Here is a 12,137-nt window from a genome sequence, read left to right as displayed (position 1 = left end):
TTATTGTTAATTGTGATGTCCAGACAGTCCATAGTGCACATATCTGTCTGTCTCTCTCCCTTGTGTGCACGTTCCTCACTCCTTCTATATGTTCCTTTCTCCAGTGTGTGAATTCTGTGCTGGACTTTTGCCTCTGTGTATTAAAATTGTGCTGAAGACCTTGGAATGTACAAGGGACATTCACCATCTTGTCTTATATTCTAAAATGTTGCTATCATTTTTTGTTATATCTCAGAAATGTGCTGTTGTCCTTACCATTTTAATAATTTGCATATTATGTTTTAATCTCATCACATCTCTATCCCTATGAACTAGATTACTGTGGAAGATGTTTGCAGCACTGAAGTGAATAAAATAGTGTTGGCAGAATCATCCACTTTGGAAGGAATTTGACCATCATGACTACAGTACATTTAAAAACTAGGTTTATTTTTCTTTGCATTCCTAGCATGGCTCATTTCAGATGACGAGGAGACCTGTTGCATTCAATTAATTATCTTTCATCCAATTGTAAGATCAGTATATGCAGTAGCAAGACACCAGATGGAAACTGTCAGTGGCAGGCTGATCGGAGAGAACTAGAGAATACTCATAAAAAACAACTGCTAAACATGCCTCTGGGAGTAAGGAACTATTTTCTTCAATTTATTTAAAAAAATGTTTATAATGCATGTGTTTGCAGAGTTCTCACATTTCAAGAATTATCAGTTATCTATTGAATCTCATATAATTCTTAAACGTTAGCTCCCTAATGACCCATTAAATTTGGCTACTGATAGACGGAGCCAAATCTAGGCCAGTGTTCGGCCTTGTTAGAAGAATTTTAAAGTTTTGATATGAACCAGTAGTAGATTGGCGGAAAAGCGGCAATTACAGTAATGGACTCAACTCTGTGTTAGACGACATTAATGATGTAAAGGATGATCTCTGTACAATGTAAGAGTTTTGACTATAAATGCACAAATACATTCAGTTTCCAGTTTATTAGATATTAGTTTATTAAATCTAATGCAGCTTAACATGGCAGCCCTTCATTAAATCTTTCTCCATCGAGGTGATAATATTTTTCTTCAAACTGATGAAGACAGGTGTGAATTCCATGTATGGTCAGTTTGCTTTACCTGTTAAGAATATGCATTCTGTGTATAGTCTGGTGTTGTGGTTATGTCTGGTTGTGTGTTCTTCTGGTTCTCATTCTGGGTGGTGAGCCTGTCACGTGTGTTCTCCCACCAACACTACTGCACCCGAGTCAAGCAATCAACCTTAGCATTTCTGTTGGTAAAAGAGAACCTATTGAAGAGAAGAAGCTATGTTCTAGAACAATGTTTCGGGCCTCAGGTTTGTAGAACCTTGCACCTATAGTACATTAAATCAGCACCTTTTTTTCATTGGTTATATCGTAGCAAATATATGTTATAATGGTTTAACAGGTTTTAGAAAGTCGTGGTAGAAAGCTACTGTTAAGGGCTGCCATGTAGATTTATCCGGAAACAGAGTGTGGAACAAACACCTGTGGGCAGACCTGAAACCTAGCAGCAGCCCCACGGGAATTCACACGGGGGTTCGAAATCTAGCACACAGAGTCTGTGAAGGGACACATATTCATATTTAAAAACCATGAAAAAGTGTATTTTGCATAAAATGGCCCCTGTAACCTGGGCATGAGCAATGATGTTAATATGCAAACAACACATCTTAACAACACACATTTAGGTGATCAGAGCTCACATGAAGATGCCTCTGTCATGGACCTAGTTATGACAAATCTACCTTTAACATATGTCAACAGACCAGGCCAAAGGTATATTTGCTACCATTATAGCAGATTTACAGAGCAGTGTCCTCTCCAACCTCCTCTCATCCAGTACACCGCTTGTCCTTATGGGCCACAGGGGGGCTTGAGCCAATCCCACCGGTCATTTACAGGGCCAACATACAGAGATACACAACAATTCATGTGTATTTTATGAATAAAAGTGTTACAATCTTTGTCATCTTAACTCATTTAAAGGTGAATTTAAACCTTAAATAGTGGTTCCCATGTGATTTCAAATTTGCAGTACAGGATGTTTATTGAGCCATGCAACCTTTGACACTAACAAATGCAGAGGTAGGATGAAACAATTTAGTTTCTTAACCACATGTTAATGAAAACCAGTTTTTGAAATAACATTTTCTAAGATTGTCGCCTATATTTCCTCATCATGTGAACTGTGTGTTTAAAATGTTGTTACAGTATGCATTCGTGGTGACTATGTGCAGTGTGATCGAACGATGAACACAATAATTCATAGTGGGCGTTTGACATCATCCCAGGTCCTCCTGTGCACAAAAATCCGCTGGCCGCTAAGTTTGTGAGCCAATTTGTTGATGCAGTAGATACCAGACCTGTTAAAAATGTGGTCTCTGTATTTATCTGGGAGGAAGATTATTCTGATTAGAAAATACTCATATTTGGGATAGCCTGAACAGTCTTTACTGATAGCTGGTGTTTTTGACTGACCTGGTCACTCACTGACAAACAATATGCACCTATTTTGCAGTATTTAGCCACATATGTGACATATTTTTTTTATTATCCAATAATTACTTTTCTAAAATATTACTGAGAAGCATGTAGATGGTTATTTTCTAAGTTGTAGCATGTCATGATGTCCTCTTAGACTCTTTGGTGACTGAGAGTTGTGCCTTTTGCATGGGCTCTGAGGTCCATCAACTCATTCCTGCTCGCTTCAGTTGATTGTTGGTGGTGCAGGATGAAATGACCCTCAGGCCACCAGGTGCTCATGAAGCGTTGCCTGCCATTGGTTGTCCAGAAATAGTTTTATATAACTTCATCCATCCAAAACTTTACTGTTGTTACTCAGAGTTTGATTATTTATTTCTGGTCATTTTGCCCTCATACACAAATCTGTGTAGTTGACATGTTACGTAAAGCAGCTTGTTTTGGGTAAAACCAGGTTCAGGTGGTGTTAATGTAAGTGTTAATTCAGTCCCTCTGGTCACACAATTTCTTTTATTTAATTCAAAAAATCACCACAATGAAAAATTCAGTGGACATTTTGTAAATTGATTATTCAAATCAATCAGTTATCACCTGAAATAACTAATTTTCCACAATGACTTGCCAACTGGGTGCCATGATCTGTTCCACATGTTATCCCAGGGAACATGGTGGTGATTCATTGCAGGTTAAGAGATATAAGGTTTGTTTCAGCTTGGTACTATTATTTCTCTGATCCATCTCATAGACATTTAACAACATTTAAGGAGCTGCATTTCAATGTATAAGAGATTAATGAAAGGATGTGCCGTGCATTTTTTACTGTAAGTTAAATGTAATATGCATTTAGAACAAAATAAATAATTTGTACCTTTAATTTTTAGATACACAAAACACCTATAAATGTAAAACAGTATTTGAGGAATGAAACTTACTCAAAAGATACAAACTATTAAAATAACTGCAGTGTATTGTAATAATATATGCATCAATAGGCCTTCTCCCACTATAATGGATTGAAAAAGATGGTAAAAGTGATTGTTCTGAGAAGGTTGGGGGCCCTATAGTAAGAGCTGGCACCAGGGGTTGGGTCAGCTGGGGCTGTAGTTCCTCATTCTAGCCACAAAGCTTCCAAAACTAAAAAAAAGTAGGCCTGTCCTTAGTCTAATACATTTCTCAGACTAAACTAAACATGAACATGATAGTTTCCAGTTATTGTGCTACAATTCATGTTTACCGCTTTTTCCAGCTCACAGAAATAATAATAATACAGGTTAGTGAACTGTTCTATGAACAATGAATAGCCTACTTGAAATATGCGTTTTGAGGCGGCTACCTTCTTTGATTCTGACTAGACCTGTCTTTTTTGAATAACATTTAGCCACAAAAAGGAAAGGCCAAAAGCCTTTACTTGTAATATTGCTGCTTTGTTATTTCTAAACAAAAAAAACTAGACCAAAAAACATGTAATGCTGTGGATGGCGCCTGCTACATACTAGTGTGTGCTTCACAAATGACTAATAATAAGTAATTAAGGTTTAAATGATTTATTTAACAAATTACATTTTCTTGTGCATGAGAAAATTCATGAGAAATTCATCACATATTTTTTTGTATTGCTCTTTGAAGACTGCACGACTCATGCAGTAAACCAGTGGATGTGCATGAAAAATGCAATTTTACTCACTGTTAAATGACCTTGAGACTTGAGCCAGCACCTCCAACCAGTAGCTTAGCCTCAATGCTCTTTATAATATTAATAGAAAAAACAAAAACAAAACATGTACTTGTTACCTTACATACTGCTGGTTCAGTCTGTTTACAGCTCTGACTTTTAATCTTAAGTAGAATGGCTGGTTCCTTCACATTAAAAGTCTGACACCAAAATTCACGACACTCATAAAGTCTTGAGTGCTGGTTTAGGTGCAAATACACAGTCTGACCTGTATCCAATGCCTTTTCTAGTTAATATGATGGACATAAGATATCACAGGTCAACAGGTTTGGGGTACAATTGTGTCACAGGGGTCAGTCCTGGAGATTAAAGATTGGTCCTTGGTGAAAAATCAGTCTATGCTAATTTTAAAAGCACCTTGGTGTAAAGCAGTCCGAGCTGGTAGTGCATATCCACTTCATGTCTGATATTAATTAATCACAAATCTAAACATGGATTAATTTAGTTGGCTTGAATTATGTGGAGACCCTGACTACACTGAGTAGTTCAGTTAGTGGAACAGTAGTGCAACAAAACCAATGTTATCTCAGCTTTGTCTGGAACTTCTCTTGGTCTAAATTGTTGCAGATGTGCCTGAAAGCTGGCAATTTGTATCAGATGATCTTCAGTCATATTTGAGAAAAATCTCCTGAACTTACACTTAACTCATCATTAAAGTATTGTTCTCTTTAAGCCTTATGAGCCTTGTTGTCATTGTAAAGACAGACAAAGTCTTCTCACCTGTTTTCAGAAATCTGTTTAAAGAATCAAATTACTGTACAGTAAAAAAATGTCTATGGAGTTTCTCAGTCATCCAGGCCATGCTTAACCAGGAAGGGTTGAGTAAAGGGAGAACACAACACTGAAAAGAGGAATCTTAGAACCTCAGGGGAATCTTTTAAAAAAATATCATCACATCCCTGTTTTTCACACAAAATAAAAACTCAAAAACCACACATCCGGAGACAAGAAAAGCAATCTGGTATATACAGTCCATTGCAGTGAGGAATGCGCGGACCTGTATTTTTGGTGAGACTGAACAACCCTTAAATACATGCAAGCTCAACAAAGGAGGGCACCAGCAGTTTACCTACACCCAAAGGATAAGGTACACTCCTCTGACAACAACAATGTTCATATTGTATATAGATTCCTTTAACAGGGGAGGAGGTCTACAACAACACTTATTTCCAACCAACAATGCTGCTCTTTCATCCCTTCCCTGGAGATTCCCACTTCGCCTCATGTGACTCCAAAAACTCCAACTGTCGATTACACTTGGCCTGCTGTGACCCCAATGACTCTAATGACTGGAAAGGCCTTGATAACATTCCCCGCAGAGGTTGAATACCTAAACTCATCACCAATCAGTCAGAACTGAGGAAGCCTCTTGGATGAGGGATGAAAATCTTTAGGTATCCACAACAGACACAGTTGCCCTTTATTCAACCCTTCTTGGATGGTTGATAAAATGGTTGATTTCATTGTCACTATTCAACAACAAGGGCAGGAAGCTTAGTTCAGTGTAATGAATTGTTTTTCCTTTCGTATTCACTCATTTAGTTACACGGTGATTATGATTTTGTGTTGCTTTATCATGGGGTCATGGTGTTAGAGGTGGAACATTAAAGGGTTACAGGATGATATCCACAGAAGTACAATGGGTCATCTGCCTCCTATATTTCATAAAGACAAACCAGTGGTTCAGTGAATGTACTCTGAGCACTGGATATTGTTTTCCATACGTGGCTCTTTACTTCTTATCAAATGCAATTTAGAAGGAAGCATGTAATGAAACTTCCAGGTCAAATGCAAAGGATTTTATTGAGCTGTTGTAGTTACAAGCACATGGCATCCATCCCTCCTTTATCTATACCAGCCTATTGTTGACAGGGTCACAGAGAGCTGGAGCCGATCCCTCACATTGGGTGAAAGGTATGGTACACCAGTCCAGCATTGGGCTATAAACGGACAAACAACCATTCATGGGTAATTCAGTATGCATATGTTTGGAACTCCACTCAAAAAGGCCCCAGCTGGAGAATTCAAACCCTTGACCCTTTAGTTGTGAAAGTGCAGCCCACTGTTCCACCTCGCCAACCATGTCAATTGATGCAAACTGCTCGAGTAGATTGCATTGCTCTTTAGAATCAAAACATCCATGACACAGTTCTACCCTTACTTGCAAAACCTGCACTTACAAATGTCCACGTACCCTCTCTGCTCTTGACTTCCAAATTAATTCGCTTGTGATAATTTGTTTAAACCCCTCGTACCCCTTCGACCTGACTGGTAATACACCAGTAGTGTTCCCTTGAAATAGCATTTATATTCTGCTTCATTGTTTAATTAATCTGCTTCAGATAGATTTCCTTACATCCCTGGATCAAATCCAGCTTGAAATGACCTACTAGTGGATGGATAATGCACATGACTCACTTATCAAGCATTTAAAGTGATCTCTTCAAATAATAAATTATAAGTTTTTTCAACTTCCACCACAATCTTAGACAATACATTGCACTTTCTTGACCCATTGACATTACAGGATGCTTACATTGAAGGAATATTGAAATCCGAGCTGCTACTTTTTATGGCTGCATGTTTGATCAAAGGAAAAATACTAGATGGTTTGTGCATCATTTAATACACATTTTTGTTAAAGGAATATGTGTATGACATACATGGTCATTTTGGAAACCTTGGGGACCTTAATTGAAAGTGGAGTGTAAACATTAATCCATGATGAACTTTCTGAAAGGTCCATAGAGTTGAAGAGGTTAAGGAGACACTTGATCAGTACAAAGGGGATCCCACTGTCTTAAATCTCCAGTTTTACTGCTGGATGCTGTGTTAGATTAGACTGTGGTGACATAATACACTTTGAGCAAGTTACTACCAAGGGTTTATAAGTGAAGGCCTCAGTTTGCGTCAAACAAAGTGCTTGTCAGATTGCCAAACAGGATCTGAGACACAATTTCTGACAGCACAGTGAGCTGCCTCCAACAGACTTTGTAACTTTCTCACATTGTACCACATAGTTTGCTTAAAGCCTACTGAGGCCTTCACAGGCATACACTCACCCGGTCTATTACCATTTGTACAATAATATTGTGAGCTCAGATTCACAATACCCACGTTCCATCTGTGTCAATTTAGCCCTTGAGATTGCTTCATCTAGGTGGATGTCGAAGATAAATTGGTCAAAAATCTGTCTCTGTAGAGGGGTCATGATGTACACACACACTCTCTTTATATTCTTTAACAGCAAGCACAACAGTCACCAACATTCTCTGGTTCATTTGTACAAAATAATCCCCTTTGTTAGTTCAGGTTAGCTAGCTAACACTGATTAGATAACTTTCAATTATTTGTTAGACGTTTAGTTTGATCATCATAGTGATAGAATTCTTCTTGTCCCTTGCGGCATTTCTGAGCCATTCCTTTTGGTCCACAGATGGTGACGATGTCTGAGCCGAGTTCTGTATCTGAAATGGAGGAACAGCCATCCATCGGATCACACCCTTCTGCGTTTTAGAAGTGCCACTGATGCTGAACCATACAACTACTGGTTCTAGAAAATAACAGAAACTATGATTCCACAGAGCATCATTTGACCTGACCTGGGTCTGACAACGTATGAGGTCTGTTGTGAACCTTCAGTTTCACCAGTCCCTCCATCCTACGTGACGTACTCCTCGTCATCACTAGGTTCTGATTTGATGTGGTCTGGGTGAAGAAGAGGAAAGTGTGGTGCTGTAGTCCTGGTACAGACATACCACTCTTTAATGTTAGACAACTGAGGTAAGGCTGGGTTGACTGAGCGCTGGCTCCTACGTGGGGTCCTTCCACTCTGCTGCTTCTGGGCCAGCTGACTTTTCAGGCCCGACAAAGACAGATCCAGAGGCATTGCCATTGGGGACGAACTTCGCAGCAGCAGCTTATGGTCCACTTCGCTGGCTGAGCTAATACCCAGTTCGTGATTAGTCAGAAGTGGAAATTCTGCATTTCTGTTGGCAAGTGATGGAGAGAGACGGTTCATTTTAAGGTTGAGGGGCTCGAGGAGAGCCTGATGAGGTTGTTGTAGTTGATGAGGGATGGAGTCATATGGGTCATGGGGTTCAGAGGTAGGTGACATCTTGACGTGAACCTTCATGTGTTTGCGCAGGGAACTGGGGTGGGTGTAGGACTTGGTGCAACCAAGCGCCTTGCAGTCGTAGGGCTTAGACGCTGTGTGGACCTGTGAGTGCTTCTTCCGGTCGCTGCTGTTGGCGAAGCGTCGCTCGCAAAACTCACACTGGAATGGCTTCTCACCTGCAAAACAAACTCTCAATAATCAAAGTCTAGAATGAGCAACTAACTATGAGTAATATATTAATAACAATCCAATTATTGAATATCTCTGCAAAGCACTTTGGTCTAAGTTTGTTGTTTTTGAATAAATAAACTGACTTCACTTGACAGGACACTCCACCAATCATACATAAACATCTGTTCTTTCTTTAATGTCACTGAGCGCAATCTGATCTACAGGGTGTGGTCGGAAGGAACCTCATTTATGGTCTGTGGTAATCACTAAGCTATACGGACTCGTAATCAATAAGAAATTTCACTGAGAAGTTTTGTTCGAAAATCTTCCTTCAGAGAAAAATTACAACAAATTATTATAACAACAATATGTTGCACTTTGTATTAATGACGAAATTATATTTAGACACTACACGTTCACAAATATATGGTGATGTTTAAATATAAATACAGTATTTTACCTTGTAAGAACTGAGAACAAGGATGGTTTATTTGGTTTTAATGAGGAACAAGTTACATATTTGTCTTTGTTTTTTTCACCTTTTAAATGCAATTTCTATTAAATGGGATGAACATTTTAAAAGTTTCCTAAATTTTACTGGTTCTATGTTGTTTACAAATATATGATGGAGGATGACGTGTGTATGCACTCTGGAAAATTGACACCAGCAATAGTGTAACTCTAAACGATTATTGTATCATTAAAAACATCCTTGCTACATCAGGAATTGTTGTTATGAGCTTTTCTCCCTGATGCCAACAAGTGGACTGATGATGTAGAATGATTATTAAACAAACAATTATTATTGTGATGACTGTATTTTGATAGGCATCTTTTGATAGGCATATTTACAAAGAAAAAGACGTGAATGGTAAATGTTCTGTATTTATATAGCACTTTTCTAGTCTTGATGACCACTCAAAGCTCTTTACAGTACAGTTTGCCATTCACCCATTCACACATTCACACAGTGCATCCATGGGCAGCACTTTTTTCTTTGAGGGCCCATTCAGCGTTTAGCATCTTGCCCAAGGACACTTCAACTGGCAGATGGGGAAGACTGGGATCAGTCGCCCCCATGAAGTACTTTGCGTTTATAGGTTAACTTTTAAACCTGAATAAAACAGTGGCAGGATTCATCATTTTGGTATTGAGGCTGCTATTCTGAATATATAAAAAATAGATATAAATATATAAAGAATATAGATGATACTGAATGCCATAAGGATTGACATGACCAACAGTTTCTAATAGGTTAAAATAAAAGTGTTAAGTTTAGGTCTGAGATCTGTGTTTTTTATATACATTTTTATATGTCCTCCTTTTTAAAATGTAATGCATTTTCAAAATGATGTTCATTAATTAACTCATTTATTTATTTATCCTTCTTTCTCTCCAGATAGTCATTTGTTGCAACACTGCGAAGTGTAATGGAAGTGGGTCATAATTCATAATATCTCATTTATATGTCATGTAATATGTATGTACACAATACTGGTGTTGTACAATGGATCAGTTGGATTAGTTCTCGGATTAGTTCTTGTGACCTACGATGTTTGTATGGAGGGGGTTGTTTTGTGTGTTGTTGTTTTCTTGTTTTAAGGCACAATAGAAATAAAAATCATTGCTTTTTAGCTACTTAACAACTTAGACCTTATTCCATGAGCCCATAGACATCCAATACAGCTAAAATACATATAACTGAACATGCACTCTATTGGTAGTTTATTAGATAGACCTAACTAAAATGAATGCAGTCAACTGCAACATCCCTCCACCAATTCCTCACAAATCTTCTAATAAATCCTTTCTGTTCACACTCTTTCACAGAGAGGTTGCTTCAACTGCAGGATCGTGGTCAAGGCTGAAGTCTGAAGCTCCTGTTCATGTATATCAATAAACTGAAAGCGTTTCCTACTTTGTCTACCCTGTTTAATTCCAGCTGATGTTTTAGTTCATCGCGTTTCTCACTATATAATAAATGAACAGAGAGTCTGAATGTGATGTGAATGTTGTTGATTGAATGGATTTCAGTGACGTGTCCTGGTAGTGTCCGAGTCTGTTCAGGGTCCTATGGTTAACATCCTCCTCACTCGCTCCCCTCATTCTGACGAATAAACTATGACATGCAAATTATTAAAACTAAAGAAACACCAGTCATAGAGGTTCTTAGACAAACCTGCAATCCCAACAGTATTAGATGACTTATAAGCGATGAACAAAGCATTAGAAGAACATGTATAAACCATAAATAAAGCTGTTTGCAGAGCCTTCCGTGTCTGAATAGAAGGTAGAGCTACGGTCTTATTAAGATGGCAACTGAGTCTATTTAAAACTGCATATTGTCTGTTTCTGGCTCAATGTGGAAAAACAACATTATTCATGTGAACTATATTTTTATGCAGATTGGCATTAAAATGATAAATATAGCCCCACGTCTGCCTCAACACAATCACTTCAGTTGTGTAGACCTAATCAGTTTAATTGTGCACTCATCGTTTCCTCCCTCTCTCTGCGCTGCTTCCTGTCACCTTACATGACTCTGAGCTGCAGTGTGGAGCTGTGATTCCTCCTCAAGGAAACAAGGGCTCAGCGGAGGACGAGTGTGAATCCGAAGTGAACGGAGCCTGTGTGAACATGGAGGGGATTCCTCTCAGACTGGATCAGTCTCGCTTCACCTCTGTGTTCTGTCACGAGCCTGCTGTCCTGTCACGGATTTACACACTGACTGGCATAATGACTCCATGTCTTTGTTTGTGAGTGAGTGTGTGTGTGTGTGTGTGTGTGCGTGCGTGTGTCCATGCAACCATGAAACCATGAAACCGTACCAGTGTGCGTGCGCGTGTGGATCTTGAGGTTCTCGGAGCGTGCGAACATCTTGCCGCAGTTGGGAAACGCGCATGAAAACGGCTTCTCTCCGGTGTGCACGCGGATGTGGTTGATGAGTTTGTATTTGGCTTTGAACGCCTTCCCGCCGCGCAGGCACTCGTCCCACATGCAGACGTGACTGAGGCTCTCCAGCCCCGCGGCTACATGCTCGGTGGTGACGTGGTCCACCAGCTCGTGCATGGAGCTGAAAGTTTGGTCGCAGACGGACGTCGCCGTCCGCCCGAGCCTCTGTCTCGAAGAAGTTCGGTCAATCCATTTGCACACCAGTTCGGTTTTGACGACGGGGCCTTTGGAGAAATCCACCAGGCCGTCCATCCCACCGCCGGCACCGCTGTCGGCAGAAGCGGGGATGCTAGCGGCTCTGTGCGGTGATACGATGCTCGAAGCTCCGGAGTTGTTGTTCCCCAGCGGAGAGACGAGGCCATTGTGCCTGGCCACTCCAGCCGTCCGCTTCATGCTCGGCACGGCGGACTGCCCCGCTCTTAGCGCCGACTACAATCCTCCCTTCCGCAGAAAAACGAGTTAAATCCACCGGGCGAAGCGTTCGCCGCTTCCCCGCCTCCGTCCTGTGCGTTTAGCCGAAAGGTAGAGCGCATGCGGCGGTGTCGTTACCCCCCGCTGCTCGATGTTAGATCCCGAGAGTCAGAGCCTCCATGCTTTTATTTACTGTGTGAATGGAGGTGAACAGAGTCGAAGGAATACAGCAGCCGCGGCCCAACACT

General features: G+C 40.0%; 1 protein-coding gene across 1 annotated transcript; it reads right to left on the bottom strand.

The window, feature by feature from the left end:
* Nucleotides 1-6,284: 6,284 nt before the first annotated feature.
* On the bottom strand, nucleotides 6,285-12,137 carry LOC117775909 (zinc finger protein ZIC 4-like). The gene is made up of 2 exons (XM_034609483.1): nucleotides 11,355-12,137; nucleotides 6,285-8,531 (listed from the first exon to the last, which is right to left on the bottom strand). The coding sequence occupies exons 1-2, from the start codon at nucleotides 11,869-11,871 to the stop codon at nucleotides 7,900-7,902; spliced, it is 1,149 nt and encodes a 382-aa protein (XP_034465374.1). The 5' UTR covers nucleotides 11,872-12,137; the 3' UTR covers nucleotides 6,285-7,899.

This window comes from Hippoglossus hippoglossus, chromosome 15, assembly GCF_009819705.1.
Source record: "Hippoglossus hippoglossus isolate fHipHip1 chromosome 15, fHipHip1.pri, whole genome shotgun sequence".
In the NCBI taxonomy this organism is placed as follows: domain Eukaryota; kingdom Metazoa; phylum Chordata; class Actinopteri; order Pleuronectiformes; family Pleuronectidae; genus Hippoglossus; species Hippoglossus hippoglossus.
This window is presented reverse-complemented; position numbering and strand designations above follow the sequence as displayed.

Excerpts from the sequence above, each read along its gene's own strand:
- LOC117775909 (XM_034609483.1), bottom strand. The coding sequence starts at position 11,871 with ATGAAGCGGACGGCTGGAGTGGCCAGGCACAATGGCCTCGTCTCTCCG. Across the intron at positions 8,532-11,354 it reads CCACACGCGCACGCACACTG|GTGAGAAGCCATTCCAGTGT; the intron begins GTACGGTTTCAT and ends TTTGTTTTGCAG.